We start from the raw sequence: 18182 nt of genomic DNA on the forward strand, positions 1-18182 counted from the left end.
ACAGTGTGATTTGTCAGTTTATCAGACTGGCTCCACCTTGGTTGCACCACAAGAACCACAAGAATGACAGTTACATATTTCCATTCTCTTCCTTGTAGGCATTCATTTTCTTCCAAACTTTAACTTTGGGTTTATAAGGCTAAGTAGATTATATTGGCAAGATATGCAAGACATGATACTTAGCAATCCTGTGATAGTTGCATGACAGAATGTGAAAAATGTATTGCTAAACAGGTGAATTCTCAATGTCACATTAAGTGGTTCCCACTAGATGTTCCCACATCACATCCTGTTTTCACCCCAACATGTTTGTGATTCCAGCTGACAACTCTGGCACCTTATAAGGTAGTAGGAAAAATGTGATTTATCTGATAGGATCCCACATTGAGCTAGTTTACATAAAATACTTGGACTTTTGTTAAGGTGTCCTTGAGAGAGACTTCCCAGGAAGGGAAGTGCTTATTTTTCTTGGTAGCAAAATATGACTCAAATAGTTATCAAAATGCCACAGTGACATGAGTCACAGCACAATAAAATGAGTGGATACCATAACACAAACAACATAACATGTTTCTTTGAAATTTAGATACAGACAGATTTACGGATCGACGTACGAACGGACTTATAGATGCATGTGCTGTTTGGTATTTTATTTGTCACTCGTGTTCTCTAAGCTGAATAATTTTCGGTGTAACATTTTTTTTTTACTAAAAAAAATTGTATGACTTTTTCAAGGACAATTGGATATGAATGAAAAATAAATTACATCCTTGAATGACGTTGAAGGAATTTCAAACTAATGCGATATTACTGCCCTCAAGTGGTCAAACGCAATACTACAGCTTCAGTTTTTTTCTGTCCTTCACGGACAAACATTGAAAAACTATCTGGTGAAAGTAAGGATTTTATTTTTATTCATATTGCTATTTTATTAATCTGCCATAAATAGTTAAAAGAGAAAGACTTTTAAAATTGATAAAATCCTTGTTTTTTTTTATAAAATAAGAAGCATGTTTCAAACAAGTTCAATAAACAAATTATATTTAATCTTATAAGATAAAACTTAAAAACATAAAAATAAAAAAAGATCCTAATAAATCTGACTTTTAGGAGATAAGAACAACTGACCCTCATCTGTCAACATGTTACTGAAAAATATCTGTACAAGTTTTTTTTGTTTGTTTTAAATATAATGTACTAATGATTCATTTCAATCATTCTCACAATAACAGATTATTGGATTCTTAACTATTCTAAGCTTTTGGTTTTATTTAAGACATGTGGAAACATTGATAGTGGTGTTTTTAGATCTTATTTGTACACATAGTCCAGGTTGCAGCTGAACTTGAAAACAATTTAAGAAATATGTAAAAAAAAAATGTTTCAGTGTTTTACCTTTTATGTACAAGAACCAAACAAAATAAGACAAACTAACAATTCCAATGATTAATGTATGTTGGGTAAAGACTACCCTGACCTAAAGACCCTGCCTCTCAGTGGATGACCACTGGTCATCTGCTTATCGTTCATTCAGAGATAAATCTGTTTTCTCTCAGAATAAAGCCTAATTCCAGACCAACCCATGGCATGCAATCTCTCCTTTGATTTTTACGGTACTATTTAATGAACTTTCATCAAGCAACTTTCAGTTATTTATGTTAAAAGTGGGAGGTTTGTTGAACATAAGCAAGTAAATATTATTATTACAGTGAGGGCATTTCACTGCATTTCCATAAGCCGTGGTTACATCAGGCCCAGAGGCTTGAGAATAGGAATGTTCGTTTGAAGATGTAGAGGGTTGCGGATCAGAAACGGGACCAGGTGCCGTGTCTGGCAGAAAAGGCTTCACAGTGGGTGCAGCATCAGGCAGGAGAGGCTCCACAGAAGATGGCGCACCTTGCAGGAGCGGCTTCTTAGACGGGGGGATGACTTGCAGGAGAGATTTCACAGACGGCGAAGAAAGTAGCTTAATAAGATGGTCATTAGGGAGTGAGGTGGGTGGCAGACATGGCTCTGGGCTTGGATCTTTTTCCATAAATCCCTCACATAGCAGTAAATGCCTCTTCATATCCAAACGGCGCATGACTGTTCTAGAACAGATGGGGCAGTGGAAATGTCCCTGTGGCCTACAATGAAGGCTGCATCGGAGTAAAATTTTGTCTGCAGAAGAAAAAACAAAAATGCATAAGAAATAATATAAATACACAATATTGCTAAAGTATTGGGTGACTTACTGATTCACACAAATTAATTTTACTGACATCTACTACTCTTGTTTGCATGCTTTACACCTTGGCCTTTGCTTTGCAGTTGGTAATCCAAGGTTAGTGTGCAGCTTCATGGGCATGGCAACCAATCCCATGAAGCTATCTACACAATGTTTTTGAGTTAATCTGAAGGCTGCATGAAGTTAGGAAGTCTGCAGATTTACCCTGGATAACATTGGCAACCTCTGCACAAAGCGCCTGGGAATCCGCCAATCCTACTCAGTCTGGATAAAAACAATCACCATAATATGTAAAATATAAATGTATGGAAAATATCAAACCTTTTAGGGTGAATAACAGGAGTGTGCTTTGTGTGTGTTGCTATTAAGTAGTCACAGCTATTTATTTGACAAGTGATTCATAACACAACAATATCCAAAAGGCAAACAAAATAACTATCAAATGATGCCCAGATGTAAAATAAGAGCAAAAAGACAGGAACAGCATTATCTATATCTTCACCAGAGTTGAAGGTATACACACTATCCAGGCAGGTAACCATTGGAGACAAGATAGGATCACATTACAAGTTTATTACTTGGACAATACACTAAAGTTGTGACATGACAAAATGTTAACTGGCCCATGAATTCATTTACAAGGCACATACCAACGTACCTTTGTAAGGCAAACCATGACTAATGTGGTGGTTCATGTGTTTCTCAATCCGTTCCTTCACTGTGGGGTCAAAGTTGGGACAAATGGGGCAGTGGAACAGTTTATTACAGCATGTGTTGCATTCTTCCAATGGAATCTTTGAGTTGAGATCAAAGATTGAGACGTGCATCTGAAAGTAGTGCAGGGAAACAGCAGTTAAAGATTTTAACTACTTTTACAGTTTCATTCAATCTCATTTTGGACTAAGCTAATATACAATCATTTTAACAAGAAATTACATCCTCTTTCAAGTCTATGGTTTTGTATGTTAGGACAAAAATAGCAAGGATAGTCCTTACCACATCCAAAAGGTATTTAAATTTAACCTCAAATCAGGGTTGCAATCATAGAAGGTAGTGCAATTGTGATAATTTTACTAAATGTTGCAATAGTAAAATCAGTTGCGATAAATCCACATTATTTTGATGTTATGCTCTCCAGACGTACATCAAATGTTCAAAAACACAGAATTTTATCATTTATTTAACACATATTAAGTCAAAGTGGAAAAGCCCAGGAGAAGGTTCACTCCATTCATTAACAGCTCTTAACATGTCACTGAATGAGATGCAGAACAGCTTCAGAAAAACAATATAATGTATATGAAGACAAAATGGCATTCTTACAGTTCTAGATAAATATCAATGGCTGAGAACAAAGCAAATATAAAAGGTAGGTGATTTAAGTGGCTTTCAATTTTGTGTACAAAGGAAGGAAATATTTAATCTAGTTGACGGTCCATCTGATGCATGCAATTGCTTAATTCAAACAAAAAAGATTAAAATAAACTTTTATGCTTAAATTGCTAACACTACTTTTAATTTCAATAAACAGCAAAGGTGATATTAATCTGAGGGAAAACCTTGCAACACAATGCACCCAGTAGGTTTCTCTCCATGCAATCTTAAGATACAAACAGGAACTCACATGTTGAAATAAAACTAACCTTGTCGTGGAGCTCAATTCTGCATGCGGAGGTAGAGCCAACCTATTTCCGCCTTCTTTGGAGATCACGTGTTTCCGCTTACCGTGGAAAACACGGAATCTCGCGATATTTTTGAGGTCAAAGTTAGCAGCACCATGTGTGACTGAGAAGAACGTCTCTGATTGTTGCATACAGCATTTTATACGGGACATTTAAGTTTTTTGGCACGCTTACTCTGTTCGTCGAAGTTTACGAAAAGTTACAATTACCGGCTGTTTAATGAACGTATCTCGCGATATTTTTTCTCAGCTGATGGAGCAGGTTGCATGCCGACGCTGCTGCAGGAACCTCTGATGAGTTTTTTTAGCTTGACATGTTTAAAACCAGACCACTGTTAAGTGCCTTAGTTAACTACAGACAGTTGTTAGAGACAAACGGTAGGTCAAGAAAACAAAATCTACATATTTATTATTTCTCGTGTAATCTCGTTTCCTGGTTTCACAAATGTACAGTGCTATATTTACAGGTTTAAAGTTATTGTGCACAATGAGTGAAGAAGCCAGAGATCAAGAGACAGCCAAGCTGTTAAAAAGGCCAAATGAGGTGAATGAGGACTCAGCTGAGAGCGCCACGAAGAGAATAAAAGCAGAAGGGGAGCACAATGAAGATGACAAGAGGTTCCCAAAGAAGAAAGTGGTCCTTCTTTTGGCATATTCTGGAAAGGGATACTATGGCATGCAGGTATTTTCCTTTACTACATGTAGCAATATTGCAAAAACCGTGAACTTCATAAGAAGTGGATGAGTCCAACCACACTTAAAAATATCTGATAATAATAATAAACCTCACTACTTGGCACTTGTTTATCATTCTTAACTTTTTTGTAATGTATTTTAATGGATAGCTTTTATTAATTATGCCATCTGTCCACCTGCTTCTTTTCTTTTAGAGAAATCCTGGAAACTCCCAGTTTAGAACGATTGAAGATGATCTGGTCACTGCTCTAGTTAAATCTGGTTGCATTCCTGGAAACCACGGTGATGACATGAGGAAGATGTCTTTCCAAAGATGTGCCAGAACAGACAAGGTACGTGTTCATGCACCTCAAATATGCACTGCAAGACTGATGGGGGAAAAAAATTTACAAAAAGAAAAGTTATTTGTCTTCATTTGCCATATTGTTGCTAAAAAAAAAAAAAGTTAGGTACTAAAGAAATGTGTTGTTTTGCTCCTAATTGATGATAGCTACGCTGTTTTTTTTTTTTTTTTAAATTTTGTAGGATGTTGTAAATTTAGTCAAGTTTTTTTTTTGTAACAGATACATTGTCACATTTTTATCTTTCTTCAGGGTGTTTCTGCTGCTGGTCAAGTGGTTTCACTGAAGCTCCGTTTGATTGAGGACATAATAGAAAAAATCAATGAGAATTTACCACCACAGATCAGGGTGCTTGGTAAGACTGTTGTATTAGAAATAAGAGGGACTGGAAAATTAGCTGGTGAACAAGACTGAATTTCAGTTTATTTTTCCTGGCTGATGCCCAAGAACTAACAGGTCACATTGGTCCTTATCCAAGTTGTTACTGTAGTTGTTACTGAAGATTCAGATCATGCATTTTTTTCACCACTCTTCTGTATCTGCATCACTAAACGGATTATGAGCCTGTCAACCCAACCTTTAACCTTATGCATTGCTCAAATGAGGGCTGTCATGCAAAGTGCTATGCTAATCACTACAATTATATGCTGTAAAATGAAAATGCAAATACTGTTATTTATAGTCATTAACGTGCTAAAATATGCATTGACAGGTCAAATGTTTAGAAAAACTTGATTCACCTCTAATACATTTGATTGGAATCCATGGATGTGCTTCTGATGTATTTATTCATTTTTTGCTGCAACAGGGCTCAAGCGAGTGACCCAAGGATTTAATTCGAAAAATAACTGTGATGCCCGTACGTACGCCTACATGCTCCCGACTGTAGCCTTTTCTCCTAAAGACTATGACACCGAGAACATAGCGGCATTTCGTCTAGCAGCAGAGACTCTTCAGAAGGTGAACCAACTTTTTGCCCTCTACAAAGGCACCCATAACTTCCACAACTTCACCTCCCAGAAGGCTCCAAGTGACCCCAGCGCCCGCCGCTACATCACAGAGATGTCCTGCGGAGAGCCTTTTGTCCGCAACAGCTACGAGTTCGCTGTGATCACCGTGCGAGGCCAGAGCTTTATGCTGCACCAGATTCGCAAGATGATCGGCCTGGTGATCGCAGTGATCAGAGGCTTCGCCAAGGAGGAGGTGATGGAGCGAAGCTGGGGTCAGGAGAAGGTGGACGTCCCAAAAGCTCCGGGACTCGGGCTGGTACTCGAGAGGGTTCACTTTGATCGGTACAACAAGCGCTTCGGAGGGGACGGTCTGCATGAGCGACTAGAGTGGGAACGCGAGGAGGAGGCGATCAAGGCCTTCAAAGAGGCTCACATATATCCTACCATTGTCAAGACGGAATGTGAGGAGGGCTCCATGGTCAGCTGGATGGCCACTCTTCCCAGCCATGATTTTGAAGCAACAGTTACTGGAACACAAGACAATAAGGACCAAAAACAGGTGCATCAGTTATTAATTTGATAATTAAATGTATTGCATTGGGGGAAAAAATACATTGTTATATTGTAGCTAATTGTTTGTCCCATTTTTCGCTACAGGAGAATGCAGATGAAGGGAACGGCTCCGATTAGACCGTCTGTGGAGAGACGCCTTTTTATTTTTTATTTTTGGTATTATCTCTGATTTTTTGTTTTAAATATTAAGAACAATTATGTTTAACAACTGGCATAATAAAATAATTATCAATTATCTAATGTCATCTTTTTAATTCTTGGTGGTTATTTCATTGAAATTAATATATATGCTTAATTAACGGTACTCATTCTGTGTTTACCCAAACAATTAATGTCTAAGGCATCAGTTGTTTTGGGTAAACACAGAATGAGTACCATTCTCATTCTAAAAATCTTAATTCTGATTAGATTCAATTTGTGAATTTTACCCTAAATCAAAACATTTTATTTTTTGGTTCTGATTTATTTCCAACATTTCTGACTGTGTGTCTTGTATTTTTTATCAACAGTAAAAAATAAAGTAATTTAGTCCTTTGAGTCAATATCCCTAAGATATCTTTTTTTTTTTTTTTGTATGGAACTAAAATTGATGAAGCAGATACTCTCTAATCTTTATTTTGTTTTTTTTAGAGAGCACCATCTACTGGTAGTCAGTTGACACGTTTTAATTCAGCAAAGCAAGTTACTAGATTTCCAGATTATGTTTATGTAGTAAGTTTGTTGTTAAAATGGTCACCTACAATTATTTACAATAATTATCAAAAACCAAATTGTAATGCATCAAAAGTAGACATTTAACATTTTTTATATAACTAATACTTTCCAGAATAATTTAAAATGTTCAATAATATGCATAAATAATGAATGTAATAACTCTTAAAGTTTGGACATATTTATTAAAACCATAAAAGCATTAATAAATAATTTAATTCCCGTGACACACCATGCAATTTAGTTTTTCAGAATTAGTTGTCAAACTCGGTCTAATTTAGATGAGCAGTTTGGTCTGGAATTATGTTGTGCAAATTGACCGATTTTGCTGTTTATTTGACGAGCCACATATAGACAAATTAAGTCACTTGCACACCAAAATGCACAATAGGTATGCGAGCGTTGCACTAAAAACCCTAATTATAACAGTCCGCATATTGTTTTCGACATTTTTGGGCAACTTCCAGTTTTTCTTGCAGCAAATGTAGCTAACATATGATTTAATAATATCCGGAAATCATGAGGGATTTCCCTCGCATTCAATATTTCCCGATTTACATTGAGGTCACGACGAGTCCTCGCGACACAAACTGCGATACACGTCTGTTTTTGTGTAAGCCCTTTGTCCTATTCTCCGGTGGGTACGCGAACGCACCACACAGTCAACAAACATGGCGCCGGCCAAAAAGCGCAACGTGAGTTCTAAAGCAAATGCGAAAACGATCAAAATCGACTTTGAAGGTATAGTTGAGCGTATACTTAAAAGTAGAAAACATGCCAACGATGTTTTTGACGTTCTCGAGTTTCTTCAGGTGAGAAAATATTGAAACACCCAACAAACATTGACATCTACCGCATACACGTTTCGTTGAGCTAATGACTGCATGCTTGTCCACGTTTGCTTCCTAAATGTACATAGTCAGAAAAAGAGAAAGACGTTATCTGCGCTGTTGATGCCTGCTGCAAGCTGTTCTGTACACTTTTGAAGAGAAAGGATCTATTTATTGGAAAGCTCCCTGGTGAGGATGAGGCGATAAAGGGTAAGTGATATGATCTAAAGTTTTCAATTAAACAGTTGAGATGGTAGAAGCTGTTACCTCTAAGATATGAAATAAATCGTTGTAATGTTATGACATTATCACGATCTTCTGGAAGCCTGTGGATTGAGTTTATGAAACCTTCTGAAGACCATTTGGGAAACGGTCTGGTTTTTTTTTTTTTTTTTTTTTTTTTCTTTTTCCACCCTGAATGGATCAGGCCCATAACATCACAGATTCTCCACCATACTGGAGTTTATCTGCTACGTCATCATGTTTTTGTGTTCCAGATGCACCTAGAGTGTTTATAGCTGAAAAGTTCATTCTCAACTGACCTGCAAACTATTCCAATAAAGTCAGACTGGTGCTTAAGAAATGCTTTGTGATGATGGGATACAAAAGGCTTTTGCATTGTTTGTCAATGTTCCAGTAGTTTCAAACTTTCTGGCTATTGCTCCTGTTATAGGGATTGGTCATACTTGAATGCCTTGTTCTCTGAGATTTATTATGTTGAAGACTGAGTAAGATGGGTCACTGTATCCCAGAGAAAGACAAAGCCATAAAGAAAATATATATTTTAAATGTATTTAATAGGAATTGTTAGAGGTTTTGTTGAGGTGTTTTCTGCTTGGAAGAGATGATTTGACTTGGTAGATGATAGTCAAAGGTTGTTGTATTTTATTTAATACAGAACTGCAGTAGTGCAGTTTATTTTTTTTATGAACTAATGTGATTAGTCACATTTTTAAGATATAAAGTTTAGAATAAAACAAAAATGTTTATAACAATAAGAAGGAAATGCAAAGAGTTTGTTGATTAGATATGATTAGCCAAATGTGACGAAACAAATTTTTAGATTTGATTGGCTTTTGCATCTCCATTTGGGCTTAGTCTTCACAAATGAGCTGTGGGGTGTAGCTCTGTCTCATTTATCACCCCGTTCTAAACAGCGAGCTTCAGGTTATTGGGCCTTCAAGTTGTGTAATTTCTTTTTTATCGTATTCTACCTCAGGTGAGCACAGCCCAGATGAGAAGTACAAGATTTTTATGCGTCATCGTTACAACAACTGTGTGGAGATACTGCTCGAGCATCTCCACCATGAAACGCATGAAGTTAAGGTGAGATAACTTCGGGGTTTAGCAAATTTGATTTATTTATTTTCTAAAAGCAGGAATCCTGTTAGCATTGATGATGGTCTTTGGTTGACATGTTAGATTTACACCAGATGTAACATAACACACACCTTCTGCTTACCACAGAATATGACTTACTTTAGTTAATTTTGGCTGTCATAATTTTGTTTTTGAGTAAAGTAAATATTAAAATGTGACAGAATGAGCAAAAAAGAAAAAAACTGATTAAATCTGTAAGGCAGAAAGTTCTTTTTCACAGCAATTTAAGCAGCAATGTAATATATCTGAATATAGGAGAGTGCGCTGTGCTGCCTGATGAAATTAGCTGCTGAACAAGGACTGCATCCTCTGGAAGACCTGGACTGGAGTGAATACTTCAGCTTCCCAAGAGAACTGATCCAAGTAAGAGTTTTTCAGTACTGTTATTACTAATTAATATGTCACACCTTCCTTTGCATATGTCAATGAATTCCCATCCTATTATAAAAAGTTGAAAATCCTTGTGAGTGTAGGAAACGTTTGACATTTTGGGTTTCTTTTGCTGACAGGCCGTGGTGCACAACATTCTGTCTCAGAGCTTGGACAACTCCCTGCTGATCTCCAGGTTCCAGGAGTTCCTTGAGATGGACGACGTACGTTACTATGTGATGAGCTTCATCCGTGACAACGTGGCCACAGTCATGAACAAAAGCAAAGGGGTGGGAAACAGTCAACTTCAAGTTGCATCTTTTATTACTGACATTTTCTTTACTGTGATTTATCTTATTTGAATTTTCTTTTTCTTCTTAGGCTGTCTTGCCCGTATATCAGTCCAACGTGTTCACTCTCATGTTGAACATCAACATGCCGAGCCAGGAGTCCGAGCTTACCAACTTTATGGTCAAGCAGGAAAGTAAGTTAGAGTTGGCAGCGAACAGCTGGTCTGTTTGAATCGTTTTTACTAACCAGTCACTATTTAGAAGAAGAAAAATGCTCTTTGAGATTCTTTTGGATATCGCTAACCTGAAATTATTTTTCCAGCCAAGCATGAGGATTGGAAGGCTGCAAAGCTGCATGTAAGTGAAATATTTAAACTTTTACCTCCGCTTGTCCTAAATTCGTACCGACTTAGCAGAGTGATTCTCTGTTTCACCTTCAGGATCACAAACGTGCCTTTGAGAAAATGTGGTTGGGCTTTCTTAAGTATAAGGTAAATCTTTAGAGTACACATTTAACATTTTGACCTCATTGATTACTTCCTTCATCTCACTGTGTTTTGAAATCTCTCTTTCTGTATATAGCTGCCCAACAGCATGTATAAAAAGATTTTAGTGGTCCTTCATGACTCCATCTTGCCTCACATGAGCAAACCCACTCTGATGATTGACTTTTTGACAGCTGCCTATGATGTTGGTAAGTTTATAACAAAGCAATGGTAGATGTTCTGCGGCAGGTTCTCGTTTTTGGTTTGTTTAACAAACTAAAACTGAAATGGAGTAAGTGAATATACTGTGTTTATGAAAAACATAAACCTATTGTGGTTCTGTTCTAATAGGTGGGGCGATCAGTCTGCTGGCCCTAAATGGCTTATTTGTCCTCATCCATCAACACAATCTGTGAGTATCGTATAAAAACAAATAAGTTTCTTTCACTGAGTAGTAGCAGAAATGGCAATGAAAAGCTAATTGAGTTCATCTTTAAATGACACATTAAAATGTAAACTCTTTCATTTGGTTTTCTCGTTTTGCTTACAGAGATTATCCTGATTTCTACAAAAAGTTGTATAATCTTCTCGAGCCGTCTGTTTTCCATGTGAAGTACAAGGCACGCTTCTTTCACCTGGCTAATCTTTTCCTCAGCTCCAGGTAACACCATTCTGTCTTTGCTGCTTTTCATTTGTGTGTTTCGGCCCATACAAAACACGACATGTAAAGTTCACACTTTATTAAGTGTATGCAATGTCTGTGCTCGTCTCCAGTCACTTGCCAGTCTACCTGGTGGCTGCGTTCGCCAAACGCCTGGCTCGTCTGGCCCTTACAGCTCCGCCCACAGCTCTTCTCATGGTGCTGCCTTTCATCTACAACCTGATCCGGCGCCATCCATCCTGCAGAGTTCTGATTCACAAGCCCAGCTCAGAAGATGGTGAGTCACATTTAGTCTTTATGGCTGCTTGGGTCTGCTCTTAACTTTAAATTATTACTGTTAAAAGCGATGTATAAGAATTTTGTTTGTGCTTCTTAAATACAACAAAGGTTCAGTTATTAATTGTAGTCGTTCCTGTTCACGTTGACAGAGCTTCTTGAAGATCCGTATGTGATGGAGGAAGTGGATCCAGCTCTTTGTCATGCCTTAGAAAGCAGCTTGTGGGAAATTAAGGTAAGTTTTTGCACCAAACTGGGGCCAGAGGTTTGGCAGCTTTAAGCAATCAGCTCAGAAGAAAAAAGTTAAAAAATAATTTTCATGCTAAAGGAAAGAACAAGCAGTGTAATTGTTCAAACTGACTTTCTCATCCTGTTGTTTTTCAGTGTCATCAGTCATGTAGTTTTATTTTATTTTTTTCACTTTTCATAGTGTTAAAAACTCAGTTTATAAACACTGTCAGGACTTTAAATCATCAGCTGGTGTTATTAATTCTTTTGCATCACAGCTTAGAAGTACCGTACTTAAATACAATGAATGGTATTTAAAACTGTGTTAAAAAACAGACTATCATTTAAAACAGCATTCATAAATAAGACTGGTGACACGTACACAAGCTGTAAATGCTGGAGAAGAAGGGTGCAACAGTTGCAAATGGACGTGTTAGCTGGTGTAATGATGTGCCTCTGCGTCTGTTAAAAAACAGCCTTTAAACTTTAGGATGTAACGCTGGAGTTGCTTTGACAGAAAAAAAAACTAAAATAGCTTGTTTTTTACATGGATGATTGACTGGCATGTTATAAATTTCCTTTTTAGTTCTAAAAAATTCTAGAAAAAATGGTAGTACTACCTGGTAAAACACAGATCTGGAAAAGTAGCCATTTTCAGGACGGTAAGTTGCACGAAAGTTCTGAAACACAACTTCCTCATTCCAGGAAATTATGTAACAAGTCTCAGGAAAATAGGTTATAAGAATCTATCCAGTGAAAATTCCTTGAAAATTTCAGGGAGTACAAAGTATATTCCAGATAATCTGGTAGGTTTTGAAAAGTAATCTTTTAAATTTTGGGGAAAATATGAGCTACATTATGTATAGCAACCAGCTATCCCTTCTCTATATCGTTTTACCCTTATGGGTTCATGGAAATGTCCCTAGATTTAGGCCTAGAAAAGACAACAGTGGTAGAAACTGTGTCATCATGCAGTCTTTATTATTTAATGCTACTGGAAAATTGTCCAACCATGATAGATTCCTGTAACGCAGGAGTGTCAAACTCCAGTCCTCAAGGGCCACTGTCCTGCAGTTTTTAGATGTGCCACAGGTACGAAACACTGGAATGAAACAGCTTAATTACCTCCTTCTTGTGTAGACAAGTTCTCCAGAGCCTCACTAGTGACTTAATTATTCTATTTAGGTGTGGTGCAGCAGAGGCACTTCTAAAAGTTGCAGGACACCGGCCCTTGAGGACTGGAGTTTGACACCTGTGCTGTAACGGTTTGGCATGGGACATTCGACAGTCTCTTGTTTCCCATTTTACAGACACTGCAGAAGCATTATCATCCAGATGTGGCCAAAGCTGCAATGTTGATCAACACACCTATGACTGAACAAGAAGATGACATCAGTGAGGTGCTGGAGATAACCTCCTATGAGGTATTTTCTTGTCCAACAGCAGAGCATTTGTTTCATTTCAGCTCCATGATTTGCTTCAGGTTTTCAGTCCAGGCTAGAGAAAGAATACACCACTCTTGATCATTTCATTAAGCAGTAATTGAATTGGTTAGTATTAAATAAATGAATGCATTTTGTGTATGAATCAGAATTAATTTGTCGCATGTTCCACAAATGTCTCTAGCTAGCCCGATCAGGAATGTGGCTAATTGTCTTGTTTTCAGTTGATGGAGCGAGACCTGAAGCCGACTGAAAGCAAGAGTTTCCCACTGGAGTTTGAAACAGCTGCACATTTACTGGAAGGAAGAGGAGAAGTGTTGGGACGACACTTTTGTCTGGCTTAAAGGATTATTAAAATATGTCATTCCCCTGTGTGCTGTCACTTTCTTAATGCTGGTAATATATCTTGGATGAATGTCTGAAGAGGTCTGGAGCCATGCAGGAGAATACACAGACTTAATTTACAAAACTATTATAAATATAGTTGTTTAAAAAAAAAAAAAAGATTAGAGGAACAGAAATGTATTTTTCTTTCAACCTGACTTGTACTGGTGCTTTTCTACTACTCACCCACTGTTTGTTTTATGCTCAATAAATATTGAACTGCAGTACATCTACATCACAGTCTCCTCTTCCATGCATTTTTACAGCAACGATGTGAAATCCGTGACAGAGAAGTCTGTTGATGCACTGTATTGATGATGGCGTATGAAATATTGTCAGCCCAATCGATTTTTAAGATAAAATCGGTGACAATATGGAGTAACCTTTGAAGAATCCCAGAGGATGGAAAGAGAAAAAAATTTACAAACTTTCCAACACAAAAGTCACTCTGGTTGCACCTGGTGGAAAACAAGTACCGGTATATTAGATAGTTTATTTTCAGGGTCGGCATAAAGAACCAATGATATCATCAATAAACCTGATAGGTTTTACAAATTAAACATTGGAACATTAATCAATTTGTTTAAGAGAAAATACTAAGAGTAAAATAAAAAGGGGCAAGACAGCTTGACCCAAGTCGAACTAAGAAGAGAAATTCAAATTTATTTGGTTGCAGACAAAATACAAACACACTAGTTGGTATATTACCTGTGATATATGTAAGGATATTTTACCTAAGAAATTACATTAATTTAGAACACCATAAGGATGCAGTACTTTGTAGAGGTTTTTCTTTCATGCTCAGGCGAGAGGTTGGCTTTGTCAACTAGTCATTGTGAGTCCTCTTCAGTGTTCTTTCTCTTGTTAAGTGGACCATCTGGACACACAGTGGGCAGTCCAGAATGAAAGGACACGGTAAGGCAAAATCCTGAATCATAATTCAATTATTCTTCAGAAGAGGTAGTGAGACCAAAATACATCGACAGACAGCCATGCACTCAGAAACACAACTGCAATCAAGGAGGCGGCAAAATATTTTGTGAATATTTGTTTAGGCATTTTTTCTTTTTCTTTATTTAAGACGGAGGATGGACAATGCTGAGGACCAAGGCAAGGAGAAATCACTAAATGACATCATCTTCTAGAGAAGAGAAATTAAGGACTATTTTGAATAGGTAAGAATTTTTAATGAATGACTGAAATGAAATAATGTCATACTCTGTCAGGATGTTTGATTGTATTGCACTTTTCCACTTGTGAACAGTCCAGTTGTTTTACCTGACCAAATATTAAACATGTTTTATTTTCAGCATATGACCTTCCAAGTTATGCATTTTAGAAATCACTCAGGAGGCAGAGCTGTTTTGTTTCTATATATCCTAGAAACTGTCTTGTAAACTGAACAAAACCATTTCAGTTTCCAACAAACAGTTTTTCAACTTTTGCCATATTTTTATTCTGTCTGGGAAAAGAGTAACTGAAATGAGAGGGATTTCCCACTGACAATGTGATTCTCAGTAGTACATAACTTATTTTTGATAGGACGTGCCTCACGTCACTTGGATATGTCAAGAATGAAAAAAGGAGTAAGGAGTCAAGACTGAATAAAATGATTTGCAGCTAATTGACAGGAACTATATGGGTGACATTTATATAGGAAAAGTCCTTTTAAAAGATGATTAATTCTTTGGATTTTTAAAATTCTTGTATGTTATATTTTCAGCTCTATAGGAATCAAAGTTGTTGGTCATTAAATGTATTTTATGTCAACCAAACTGCACTTTGCTTAATCAAAACAATGCATAAAAAAGGCCTCCAGAGCATGAGCCAATCTTAGCAATGTCCTTTTAAGATTTTGCTTTAAAGTAATATTTATTTTTTTCTGAAGAAATATGATGGGCTAAATACATTGATCCTACCTTCCAGAATCTTCCCTGTTATATGAAAAGAAGCCCCGCCCTTTTTTGGGCTCAGTATGTTCCAATAAAATGAGACCCAATCACATCTCAGCAAAGTACTTGTTTTTTTTTTTGTTTGTTTTGTTTTTTTTGCGTAAAGGTTTTGAGGGCATTGACTGGCTCATATGAAATAGCGATTAGCATAATCACTATTTCAAGTATTTGGAAAAGTTCAGCCTTATGTTAAATAAAAATAAATAAATAACAGTCAGGTTTGTATTTTGATATAATGGGAACTTTCTCCTCTCATTTTTTATACATTTGTAATGGAAACACTGGCATTATCTTTTTTCTTTTCCCCAAAAATCTCTTTCTTACTGTTTATTCAATGTCAGATGCTGTTTTTATTTTGTTTTTTCACTATGTAAAGCACCATGAAATGCCTTGCTGCTGGAATGTGCTATACAAATAAAATTTGATTTGACTTTGATTTATTTTGATCACTGAGCTAACAGAGGTCTTGACAGATTTGGACTTCACTGCATGACACTGTAGGACCCATAAGCTTTATGTTCCCTTGCTTTTGTGTTTGCCCTCCTCCTCCCAAATCCCCTGCAAGGAAATAAAAGCTGTCCAAGGTGAGTCAGAACAGAAAATCTGTTCAAGCATGTGGCGGAGACAATAAAGTGCTCTCTTATAGAGAGAGAGGAAATTGAATAATTTAGTTTGTTTACCAATGATTCATTGTTTGACGGTTCCATTAAATGATGCTCTGTTGATGATCTTACTATCAATTTCATCAGTTTTAGTGATGGGGAAAAAACTGCGGAGTTGCCCAACTCCACAGATTATTTTATTGTACAATTTTAATTTTAAATTTAGTTTGATTTTAAAATTAATCCTAAATTCGGGTTACATTTTAGCTTCCTTACTGTCGTGTGAAACTATTCTACTGTGTAGTTGCTGTAACCCCAGAACTCATGAGTGCGAGAGAGTGTTTGTTTGCATAAAGGTACATCCAGGTCAACATAGATGGGGATTTACCACCTGCTGATTAAGGTTGATGCTCCTCCTGTCATCACGTTGTGATGAGTAATCCTCCCTTACATAACTCAATAAAGCTCTCTCTTCGTCACTGAACACTTCCACACACTTCCACTCCCAGTTCATCTAAATACGTTCTGACAATCTCAGAATTTGAGGGAATAATGTTAAACTATAAGTGTGATTTAGGATTGAGTCTACGGACGACTTTACTCTCGGGACTGATTTTTGGATCTAAGCATGTTTTATTTTTAAGTTATAGAGGAATGGTTGGCTAAGGTAATGGAAGATGATGATGATGATGCTGCACAAGTCCCTCTTAAATAATTAGCGAGTTTTGTATGCGGTGCATTTTTATTGCGGCTATTTCTTATTGTAGCTATGTTTGACATTGAGTCTCGAATTGATGAATAAAGATATAAATAAACATCCTTTTAGTAAAGCTTGTAAATAGCCTGGTTTTGTTGCTACCTTCTTGTCCCTGTAGACATTGTCCAACTTTCCTCAGTCCAGGCTTTTTATTTGCTTATTCCTATTTATGCACAAATGTAAATTAGTGTTGTTGCATTCATTTTTATTGCTGTTAACTTTGTCTTATCTCGTTTTTTGTTTCTTTCCATAGAAAGTATGCCTGGCCCAGTGCTTCTGCGTTTAGCTGTGTATGTTTTCTGATCAAGTCATTAATGGAGCGGTTGCTTTCATTAGCTTTGTACACTCTTCTTTTCTTTTTACTTTCCAAAAAACTTCTGCAGCCCTTGAAGGCTGGTGTCTTCCATGTTTTAGATCTGCCTCTGCCCCAACACTGCTCACTCAAACTGCTGAATGCAATCCACAGCATGTCATCAAGTTCTAATACAGCTCGCTATTGACCTATTTATGTGATACAGATGTGTTGAACTGCCTTTTTAATCAGAGCTGAATTTGACTGTATTGTCTTATAACCAAAACTGAATTTGACTGTATGATATTGGTTGATTTTGAAGTGATGCAAAGTGAAAAGAACAATTTTGAAACCGATTTGAAGCATTAGATTGCGAATGTATTCTACATGATGTTTGTAGAAATAGTTCTTTTAAATCGGTTTAATAAATATTGACAGCACTTAGAGTGTTAAAATTCTATTAAAGCTTTCAAAAACTTGAATGAGTCAAGAAAAATGTTAACAATACGGCCATATACATGCAACATTTGATCATATTTAACTGTTCATTTAGAGAAAAGGAAATTTATTCCAGAATAATTATCAGTGTATGATCAGTTCGGTAATAGCAACTGACTATATTCTCTTCCTGGAACCAAAAATTGACACAAACACATGCGACTTAAAATAAATATATATGTTTCTTTTTTCAACTTTCAAAAGCATATGTGTGTTATTCTTGGATTCAGAGCATATACAATGTAATATTTTTGAATTGTCTTCCAGGATATAATGAGGGATCAAACAACCAGCACTAAGATGGAAGATCTGCTGAGGGAATCTCAGAGGGAGTTACAATGGATCCAAAGACAGCTTGCTATGATCGGGGCCAGAAACAGGCACCACCAGCACCTCCTCCACATCAAGGGCAAGGTAACAATGTGCTGCACTCTGCAAGCCTTTACAGCCTCCACTGCTACCCCAGGAAAGATAAAACTCAAAAGGTGAACATTAATATAAATGTAGGAGCAATATAATGCCAACTGACACTTCAACAACAAGGCCGTTCAAAGTGC

At 36.8% G+C, this 18182-nt stretch overlaps 4 protein-coding genes across 5 annotated transcripts in view; 3 read left to right on the forward strand and 1 right to left on the reverse strand.

Annotated features, from left to right (window-relative positions):
- Window positions 1-1024: 1024 nt before the first annotated feature.
- On the reverse strand, window positions 1025-3958 carry LOC106925084 (uncharacterized). The gene is made up of 3 exons (XM_088011019.1): window positions 3871-3958; window positions 2886-3054; window positions 1025-2160 (listed from the first exon to the last, which is right to left on the reverse strand). Exons 2-3 carry the CDS (start codon window positions 3052-3054, stop codon window positions 1646-1648), a joined length of 684 nt encoding a protein of 227 aa, XP_087867145.1. The 5' UTR covers window positions 3871-3958; the 3' UTR covers window positions 1025-1645.
- A 198-nt stretch (window positions 3959-4156) lies between these two features.
- On the forward strand, window positions 4157-6703 carry pus1 (pseudouridine synthase 1). 2 transcript variants are annotated; one of them, XM_014999173.2, is made up of 6 exons: window positions 4157-4286; window positions 4362-4590; window positions 4799-4936; window positions 5198-5300; window positions 5754-6454; window positions 6553-6703. In XM_014999173.2, exons 2-6 carry the CDS (start codon window positions 4396-4398, stop codon window positions 6583-6585), a joined length of 1170 nt encoding a protein of 389 aa, XP_014854659.1. In that variant the 5' UTR covers window positions 4157-4286; window positions 4362-4395; the 3' UTR covers window positions 6586-6703. The 2 variants fall into 2 exon arrangements, with proteins under 2 accessions (XP_014854659.1, XP_014854658.1); XM_014999172.2 differs by having other exon boundaries at window positions 4376-4590.
- A 1094-nt stretch (window positions 6704-7797) lies between these two features.
- noc4l (nucleolar complex associated 4 homolog) lies at window positions 7798-13759 on the forward strand. The gene is made up of 15 exons (XM_014999171.2): window positions 7798-7991; window positions 8099-8219; window positions 9229-9335; window positions 9645-9752; window positions 9899-10048; window positions 10140-10242; window positions 10371-10405; window positions 10489-10539; window positions 10631-10742; window positions 10885-10945; window positions 11084-11194; window positions 11308-11471; window positions 11623-11705; window positions 13009-13122; window positions 13365-13759. The coding sequence occupies exons 1-15, from the start codon at window positions 7851-7853 to the stop codon at window positions 13482-13484; spliced, it is 1581 nt and encodes a 526-aa protein (XP_014854657.2). The 5' UTR covers window positions 7798-7850; the 3' UTR covers window positions 13485-13759.
- Window positions 13760-17925: 4166 nt separating this feature from the next.
- Window positions 17926-18182, forward strand: part of rimbp2a (RIMS binding protein 2a) — a 64429-nt gene continuing 64172 nt past the window's right edge. The window contains exon 1 of the mRNA XM_088011352.1: window positions 17926-18039. Within this exon, the coding sequence (XP_087867478.1) occupies window positions 17926-18039 (114 nt within the window). The remainder of the gene's footprint in view (window positions 18040-18182) is intronic.

This window comes from Poecilia mexicana, unplaced genomic scaffold (assembly GCF_051168715.1).
Source record: "Poecilia mexicana isolate PSO_F unplaced genomic scaffold, ASM5116871v1 scaffold_12, whole genome shotgun sequence".
Lineage (NCBI taxonomy): Eukaryota > Metazoa > Chordata > Actinopteri > Cyprinodontiformes > Poeciliidae > Poecilia > Poecilia mexicana.